Genomic DNA, 10,120 nt, shown 5'->3' on the forward strand with positions numbered 1-10,120 from the left:
AAAAAAAAAAAAAAAAAAAAAAGAAAGATGTGATGTGGAATCTTATCGTATTAAATTACTTTGAATAAAAAACAAATACTGGTTCGATTTCCAAATTGTCAACGCTATTAAAAAGGTAAATTATTACTGAGAAATATTATTATCATATTTCATACTAATATCATAATTGCAAAAAGATGGATGCATGTTTGTTAGATTTTGTAGCCTCTGAAAGGATCTAAATGAAATTTGACATACATTTAGAGCATATTCTGGAAGAACACATAGGCTATTCACTTCTTTTTTTTGACCGACTTCCTAAAAGAAGGAGGTACTCAATTCGTCTGTATGTTTTTTTTTTATTTTTTTTTATGTGTGTTACGGCATAACTCCGCCGCTAGTGGACCGATTTTGATAATTCATTTATTATCCGAAAGGTAATGCTTGCAGGTGGGTCCCATTTTTTTGTTTGATTTTTTAAATTACACAAGGGGCAAATACTAGTAACTAATGTTGTTTTCAATTCCACACGGATTAAGTCGCGTGCAATGTTATTTAAAAAAACACAACTTTAAATTAAAAATCAAATCTTGTTTTACCTATCTGAAGTTGTATAATAAAAATGAAAAGGTCATTAACAAATGTTTAACATCTGTGACGTGCACAAAATGGCGGACAACAAACAGTATAGTGCGACAAACTGTTCTGGCCCGGTAAGTGGTATCACGGTATAGCACTGTATCAGGAAAAATGTAAACCTACTTGTACATTTGGCCAGTACAGTAGCAGCATGTAACGTGTCACTGACGCCAGTTGTAGACTACCTGAATTTGAAAATAGCTATTACTGGCTTACTGTAAAACTAGGGAAAGACAAAGATTGCGCCATTTTTGTTATAATTAACGAGCTGTCGCCAACTTCGTTAGTTCAAATTTGGACCACCCGTTACGCCATTTTGATAGCGCGGAATTAAAAAATGCCTGTAATACGCCTATCCCTGTCAGTTACCCTCTAGTGAAAGTCCCGTCCAAATCGGCCCAGCCATTTCGGAAGTTACCCGGAACAAACGCGACATGCGGACAAACAGATATTTTTTTAAATTTCGTTATCAGTGTCGCAAATACATTTTAATATTACAAACAGACACAACAATTTTATTATATGTATAGTTTTTAAATGATATCCATCGGGTCAAACAAGTCTGTCGGATTCAAAACTTGATTTGTTGTGACAGAGTGCTAATTAATTGGCCGGTGTCCGGCGTCAGTCGAGCGTCTCTGCGTTCGGAGGCGGACGTGTTCACTTTAATTTGTTAATAATTAAATAGTAAAACAATTTATGTGTGAGAGATTTATTAGAAGAATTTAGGAACAAACTTAAGGTATGTTACATATTTAATCAATGTTTACAAACGATATTTAAAATTTTACCCGAGTAATGACAAATGAGGGTAACATTTCTCGCCCGTTATTTGTTATGTATATAATTTGTATGTAATTCCCATTGTAAGGACTTCAGTCTATAATACTAAACCGATTTTGACGAGATCGACTCATCATCCGGATTATTCCCAACCGTCACCCCGCTCTGTCCCCGTGAGAATAAAAAGTTTCATCCGTCCCACTTTTTGCGACGCAACGGTTGGAACTTATTTCATACCGGTTACATCTTTCACCTTATTGGTGATAAGGCCTAAGAGGTGGGACAGATGAAACTTTTTCTCACGTGGGGACAGAGCGGGTTGACGGTTGGGAATAATCCCATCTTTCCCGTAGTGTTATAGGGTGTCATTTTTGTGATTGTAGGTAATTTTAAAATTATTCCAATTGAATTAAAATCACGTGAAGGAAATGATTATCACCTTGCTGCTAAAATAGTTAAGGACGTGAGAGTTTACATTGTTTTGCAAAAAAGAATAACCGAGGAAATATTTTTTTACCCATGTTGACCAAGTCATTTTGATACACACATTGCGATAGTTCGAAAAAAAAAATATTATTATTTTTATAGTGTAAAAGCGTGTGGACACCTTTGACTTGCTATCGAACCACTGTTGAGTCTTGCTTTGATACCTAAGAGCTTATATGGAGGTACACTACTCGATTTTTATTTGTGCAACTAAACAGTTGAATTGACTGCAAGACAATCGACAATCGCACAACAGTGGTGCTAAAGTGTGGCTGCTGTCTTAGATTTTCCTTTTATGCCATCCTGAGTGGGTAGCGAATTTAATTCTTTGACTGTGGTGCATTTAAATTATAATAGTACGGGTCAATGCCCTTAATACACTCGCAAGGACGCTTTTGTAACCTGCGTTAAAAGCGTTGAGATAGAACAAACGCTGACGCTAGCTATGGGAAGCTAATTTAATTCCTTAGCCGTGTAACAAAAGGAAAATGAACCAATGTTTTTCAACATATGTGTGATCGGATATTTTTATCACGTTATTCTCAGTAATTGTGTACACTTATTTAGTTTCGTAATTAAATAATCATTAATATATAAAAACTTGTTATATTGTGCGGGGAATTACCTGTCATCAATCATAACATACCACTGCTCTGTGTAAATGGATAGGTTTGCTTGGAAATTATTTCACATATCCGGGTGGTAATCTATACTATTATAATAAAGCGTAAACACACACTTCTTTGTTGCGAAGATGTCAGCAATAACAGCATATTTTTGTATTATGCTTTTTTTAATAAAAAGCCCTATAGTTACGTCACGCTTTAGGCTATATATTTCCACGCAATTAAACTTAGAGGTAAACATTTTGGATAAAAACCCTAATGTGGGAAAGAGACCATAAGTTGTTGCCAACATCATGGAAGCAAGATTGCCAACGTTTGTCATGTCATGTCATTTTGACATTTGCAATTGAGAATTTGACAGATGTAAACAATAAAATAAAGTTTTTATAACTTCATGCGGATGAAGCCGTACGGGAACAGCTATATATAATAAAATTGATGTCTGTTTGTAATATAAACAAAAGAAAAATTCCAGATTTCGGGATGTATTTGCATACTGATAACGAAAATCGCATTTAAAATACTTTCTAACAGTGGTAGTGCCCGCTTTAACATCTTAGCACGAATGGGCCGGCACGCCCGGTGTAATACCACGACCACACAGAAGACAGGCGTGAAATGGAAGCAATTCCGTGTTTCGTCTGATGAGTGTGGTGCCGGAGGCCTAATTTAAGTCCCTTTCTTTTTACCACTTTTTTCTTATAAGAAGAGGTTGGGAAGAGGAAGTGGATTTGACAGTGGAGGAGATGCATAGGAAGGGGAAATATCCTCTTTATGTGCGTCTCTTCCTCCGTCGGACAAGGGTAGGCAACGCATCTGGAATTGCGGATGTCTATGGGCAGCGGTCGCTTCGCCATTTTGGCGATTTCAGGTGGCCGCTTGCTCGTTTGCCACCTTATGGTATAAAAAAAAAAAAAAATATCTGTCTATATGTAATTTCCGAAACGGCTGGGCCGATTTCGACGGGACTTTCGCTGGAGGGTTTCATATTTATCTTAGTTTTAGGATGTTTTTTTCTCATTTAATCAACTGTACCCTCTGAATGGATTAAAATATTTTATTATTATAAAATTGGTGTAGCGGATCTTATTTTGTTTTTTATTTCCGTACTAACGGAGTCCCGGGCGAAAGCTAGTTACAAATATATTACCATGACCACATAGAATATAGGCATTCAATCTTATCTTACTAATATTATAAATGTGAAAGTTTAGATGGATGAATATTTGTTAGAGTTTGTAGTCTAAACGGCTGAAGGGATCTCGATTAAATTTGGCATAGATGTAGAGGATAGTCTGGAAGAATACACAGGCTACTTGCTTTTTTTAAACCGCGCGGACGAAGTCGCGGGCGAACGCTAGTTCTATATAACGATAATCAACAAATTACGGTAACCAATAACTTTCATAACTTTAAAATATATATTTTTTAAAATAATTTAACTTTATCTTAAAAATTCTACAGTAAAACATTTCCGACAAAAACGGAAGGGTAACTGCTTACGGAAGAAGACAATTATGCTGATTTGCCCGTCCGATAGGAGGGTAATATATTTTGAGGTTATGTAATGTGTATGTAATTCGTTTGAAAAAACATGTCCTTGTCAATGACCTACTAAAAATAATTAAAAACATTTTAGATTTAATATTATTGTTTTTTAAATTTAAGAGTTACGAAGTAAAAATATGGCGCCGTTTTATACATTTTCATTTATTAACAAGCTTTCGCCCGCGACTCCGTCACGTGGAATGAAAAAGTAAGTAGCTTATTTGTTCTTCCAGACTATCCTCTACATCTATGCCAAATTTCGAGATCCGTTCAGCCGTTTAGGCTACAAACTCTAACAAACATCCATCTAAACTTTCGCATTTATAACATAAAGCATGAAGTAAGAAGTAAGATAATCGGCAAACTTGATTGGCAGGACTTCCCAGACAGTCTTCTACTGTTTACTAGCTATTGCTGTAGACTTCGTCCGCGAGAAATAAAAAATGTATGTATGTTATTCACTGATAACGTAGCTTTCTAACGGTGAAATTTTTAAATCGATTCAGTAGTTTTTGAGTTATTTCAATACATACAAAAATACAAATATTTCCTCTTTATAACATTAGTATAGAGAAAAAATAGAATTGGTATTAAATTAAGAGTGGTAGTGCCCGCTTAAACATCCTAGCACTGCAGGGCTCGCCCCCAGTAATACCACGACCACACAGAAGACAGGCGTCAAATGGAAGCAATTCCGTGTTTCATCTGATGAGTGTGGTGCCGGAGGCCTTATTTAAGTCCATTTCTCTTTACCACCCTTTTCTTATCTTAAAGGATGGGAAGGGGAAGTGGATTTGACGGTGGAGATGTATAGGTAGGGAAATATCCTCTTTATGTGCGTCTCCTCCTCCGTCGGATAAGGGTAGGCATCTGTAATTGCGGATGTCTATGGGCAGCAGTCGCTCCGCCATTTTGACGGATTCAGGTGGCCGCTTGCTCGTTTGACACCTTATGTTATTAGTTAAAAAAAAAATGGAGATCCTTGGTCTTTACCCCTCTGAGTTACGGGATATATTAAACTAAATTCTCGTTCTTGACAAATGTCCGGTTTTCTTGAATGAAATGACAAAGGTTTTTGATCCTCCATCCTTATAGTGATGTGTTTTTATGACGATTGACATTTAAAAACCTGTTTCATAGTCGAGATGGTTTTGTCTGGTAAAGATAAATAATGTTATACGTGCACGAGTATAGGAATTGTAATGCCGACGTATTTATCACACTTATACTAATATTATAAATGGAAGTTTAGATGGATGGATGTTAGAGTTTGTAGCCTAAACGGATTTCGATGAAATTTGGTATAGATGTAGCGGATAGTCTGGAAATACACATAAGCTACTCTAGGCTAATACTATAAGGCTTACATAATTTTGTTTTAATTTGTAATTTCGCCTTTTATACAGATGTTGCGACTATATTTGTCCATATGTCTGCTGACCCTGTGTGGGGCTCAGGATGGCACCGGAGACCTGGATGCTGTCATCAAGCAGATCTTCGGCAACCCTACCACAGCCAAGTCGGTACAGCCGTCTACTTTAGTACCGGGAATCGCTAAACGTAAGATTTATTCTTGTTGACCATTTTGTTACTCGTGTGGAAAGAGATTGAATGTCTACAAAGGTAAAGACGGAAGAGACAGTGGTAGAGCCCGCTTTAACATCTTTGCACGAATGGGTCGGCTCGACCGATGAAATACCATGACCACACAGAAGACAGACGTCAAGTGGGACAAATTCCACGTACAGTCTGATGAGTGAGGTGCCGGAGTGTCGACTTTAGTCCCTTTTCGTTCCCATCCTTATTCTCTCCTTAGAATAGGATGGAAAGGGAACGTGTATTTGACGGTGGAGGAGACGCATAGGATGGGGAAATATCCTCTTTATGTGGGACTCCTCCTCCGTCGGATAAGGGTAGGCAACGCATCTGCAATTGCGGATGTCTATGGGGAGCGGTCGTTTCGCCATTTTGGCGATTTCAGGTGGCTGCTTGCTCGTTTGCCACCTTATGTTATAAAAAAAATAAAAAAAGCTTATGGAGGGAGGAGGAGGATTTCTAGTTGTACAACTAGACAGTTGAATTGACTGCGAAACAATCGACAATCACACAAAAGTTGTGAGATAGATTAGTCAAAGTTGTTTGTGAATAAGGTATCATTCGATTTGTTACCTTATCCTGATGTTATAGGGTACAATTTGGTGTATTTGCTAACTAATAAGTGTTATTTAAGCTGTGGATACAAGTTGTAAGACGGACGATGGCCGTGTTGGCGAGTGCGTCAGATACTATCTCTGCAACGCTAACAACTCCGTCATCACTGACGGTATCGGCATCATTGATATACGGTATGTTGTTAATATATCATCAGTATATAGGATGTTACAAAGAATTTAACATCAAAGATGTTCAAAAAATATACTAGAAGAGGCATAGTTGACACTTCACTTGAACCTTTTTAAACCACTAACGCTATCTATTGATAAATCCTCAAAACTACATGTCTATAAATTAATTGTCAAAATGTGTTATTTTATCATATTTAAATGTTTATTTTTACTTTATTTTGTAATAAAAGATGGAGCCTCTAGTTTTGTAAAATGTTTTTATACAAGTCAATACAAGAGATGGCTAAACTTGACAACTATAGTTTGTCTAAATAATTTAGATTAGTTTGACAATTCATTTCAAATTTAGTAGGGATGGGTTGTGTAAAATCAGTCATGAATCTTATCGATTTTCGATTTTTATTCTTATAGAAGTTGGAATCGATAGATTTATAGTTATAACTTATGAACTAAAAAAAAAACCACTGTTTTCTCAAATTAATAATGACCATAACAAATAATGAGAGTAAATAAATGTTTATTACTACTACAGCCGTACATAGTCGAATTGTATTTCGCTATTATTTCTGCCACCGCTAAATTCTCTACACTATAATTTTAGTTGAGTTTCTATATCGAATATCGATAGTTCAAAATTGTCCGCTATGAGTGTTTGTTTCGTCACTACGATACCTGTCTAATAAGTATGGCATTTACCTTCATATAAATTGAATTCGATACTTCATATGCGTCATTTATCAAACTAATCTATCTTATTTAGACAAATTATAATCAACCTTTCAGAGAAAGTACCGATGAAAAAAAAATTGTTTATTACCTCGTCTATATTTTTTATATGTCTTTGATTAATATTCACAAGTTTCATCTCATACGATCTTATTTTCATTTTACTGGAATGCGTAAACACATTGTTCCAATAGCTGGCATGCTATGTGATCCCTGACAGATATTTACGCCTTTATGGCAAACACTTTAAGGCAGGGGTGGCGAACATTTATGCATCAGTGACATTTTTAAATAAATGTTTAATGCGGTCGAATTATTTTTTTGCCAGTGCCAGTGGTTTGCAACCCCTCTCTTAAAGTACACTAAACAGACAGTAATATTAATAAATTATAATTTCAGTGTACGAGATGGACCTTGTCCGTCATACATGGACACGTGTTGTCTCCCGCCTGACACAAGGGATGTAAACAACCCTATAACACCACCTCCAGTTACAGAACCTCAGGTAAAAAACTATAACTCATCATCATCTTCCTTCTTATCCTACTCCCGTAGTGGGGCAACAGGTTTTTGTCCTCCACATAACTCTATCATCCGTCATCTCAGTCATCACTCCCTTCATCATGTCACCTTTCGCGCAATCCATCCATCTCTTTCTATGTCTACCTCTACCGGTGTACCTCCACATTCATAACTAACGTTCTCCTTGTAACATGAGATTCATCCCTCATAACATGTCCATACTATGCTAACCTTTTACTCCTTACCTTCTCTACCACATAAAAATCTCTTAACTAAAAAACATTATTTTTTACATTAGTTATATAAAATCAAACCAATACGGTCTTTCCTACCTTTGTAGCGATTATTTATTACTTTGCGCTTTTTCTAGCGATGCCAAAAGTAAGTAGCTTATTAGTTTTTCCGGACTATGCTCTAAATATATGTCAAATTTCATCGAGATCCGTTCAGCCGTTTCGGATACAAACTCTAACAAACATCCATCAATCTAAAATTTCGCATTTATAATATTAGTATAATATGAAGTATAGAGTTTAGAATACTTGACATGCGAGATTACCAACTAACTAGGTGTTCCCGTGCGGCTTCATCCGCATGAAACTATGAAAATTTTATTTTATTGTTTACATTTGTCAAATTATCAATAGCAAATGTTAAATGACTTGACATGACAAACCTTAGCAATCTTTCTTTCTTGATGTTGGCAGCAACTTATGGTCTCTTTCCCACATTAGTGCTTTTAACCAAAATATTTACCCTCTAAGTTTAATGGAAAATTATAGCCTAAAGCGTAACGTCAGTGTAGGGCTTTTTATTAAAAAAAGGATTATTCAAAAATGTGCTGTAATTGCTGACATCTTAGGCAACAAAGAAGTGTGTGTTTACGCTTTATTATATTAGTATAGATAGTATAGATTGTTGACAAGTCAACATATGACGTATTGACATATATGCAAACAGCCTTATCTAATAACTAAGTGCGACTAACAATTATGGCCCGGTAAAGCTTTGTTATTGAATTTAGTTCAGGAAATAACATACAAGACATGGACAAATAACATAGACATTTAAAGTACAAGGATTTTGTGACATGATATTAAAAAAGGAGTGCCGATGTGATGTCATTGTTTGACTTATTCTAACCGGGTCAGATAAATTAATAGGACTATAGTTACCAGTTGACGCCATTTTATTATATTTGTCCTCAATACAATGCTAAGGTCAATTTCGATACGATCGAGAAATCTGGAAATGTTAATGTTGCAGTCAAACTCACAATTTGGTCATTATACAAAAAGTCTAATTGTTTAAAACTAGTAAATTGACAAGATGTTATTCTTTCAATTGATAGTGTTATTTTTTTATATATGGAACACTGTTGCTCGCGATTTCATCCAAAAAATATAGCCTATGTTATTCACAGATAAATTACCTTTCTAATGGCGAGAGAATTTTTAAAATCGTCCCAGTAGTTTTTACGTGAATCAAGTACAATTTTTTTTTCTCTTTATAATATTAGTATAGATGAAACGAAACTTTGTACCTCAGTTAGGCGCGGTTTACACATGTCCCGTATAGTTGGTAGCGGTCAATAACTGTCAATCAACTGGCGCCAGTGAGTCCAAACAATCTATGACTGGTTGTCGCAACTGTATACTGTAACAAGTATACTGGCGAAGTGTAAACCGGGTATTAATGAAATTAGGCAAATAGGTGAACATTACGTTATAGTTGAAAAAGCGAAAAGCTATATTTGACAGACCTTCCAAAAGGAGGTACTCAATTCGTCTGTATATTTTTTTTAATGTGAGTTACGGCATAACTCCTCCCGTGGTAGACCGAATTTGAAATTTTTTTTCCCGAAAGTTAGTGCTTGCAGGGTTTCATTTTTTGACCGACTTCCCAAAAGAAGGAGGTACTCAATTCGTCTGTGTTTTTTTTATGTTTGTTACGGCATAATTTGATAAATTTTTGGAGTCAAAGACTACGGCGTAGTTAAATAGTTTAGCAAATCGCGCGACGATAATTCGGGTCTTTTTTACATTCTTTGCTTATTTATTAAAAAACAAAACTATCTATACTCTTTTCAAAATCAAACGACCATTAATATAAGGAAAATTCAACTAAAAAATCATTTGACATTTTAAACAAGGTCCGTGTCATGTAATAGGTCAATATTGATTCCTTTGTTAGTTGATTCTTAGAAGTTTTTTTCTTCACTTCAATATTTGATTGAAAAAAAAAACTCCTCCGATCGGTCATAAACATCGTAATTTTATGTTCGAAGTAGAGAATGCTACATTTATTTGACCCGGTGATCATATTACCGGAACTATTTATCTTCTATCTGTACTATTATAATAAAGCATAAACACACACTTCTTTTTGACCGACTTCCCAAAAGAAGGAGGTATTCAATTCGTCGGTATATTTATTTATTTTTTTTTTTTTATTATTTTTTTTTTT

At 35.5% G+C, this 10,120-nt stretch overlaps 1 protein-coding gene across 2 annotated transcripts in view; it reads left to right on the forward strand.

Annotated features, from left to right (window-relative positions):
* The first annotated feature begins 1,230 nt into the window (after positions 1-1,230).
* The window catches only part of LOC106109555 (tryptase), a 16,762-nt gene continuing 7,872 nt past the window's right edge, over positions 1,231-10,120 (forward strand). Inside the window, exons 1-4 of one of the 2 annotated variants that reach the window (XM_013291109.1) lie at positions 1,231-1,360; positions 5,468-5,621; positions 6,292-6,406; positions 7,532-7,637. In XM_013291109.1, the coding sequence (XP_013146563.1) occupies positions 5,468-5,621; positions 6,292-6,406; positions 7,532-7,637 (375 nt within the window). In that variant the 5' untranslated portion in view covers positions 1,231-1,360. The remainder of the gene's footprint in view (positions 1,361-5,467; positions 5,622-6,291; positions 6,407-7,531; positions 7,638-10,120) is intronic. The other variant, XM_013291110.1, reaches the window with a different exon arrangement.

Source organism: Papilio polytes, unplaced genomic scaffold, assembly GCF_000836215.1.
Source record: "Papilio polytes unplaced genomic scaffold, Ppol_1.0 DF821189.1, whole genome shotgun sequence".
NCBI classification, from domain to species: domain Eukaryota; kingdom Metazoa; phylum Arthropoda; class Insecta; order Lepidoptera; family Papilionidae; genus Papilio; species Papilio polytes.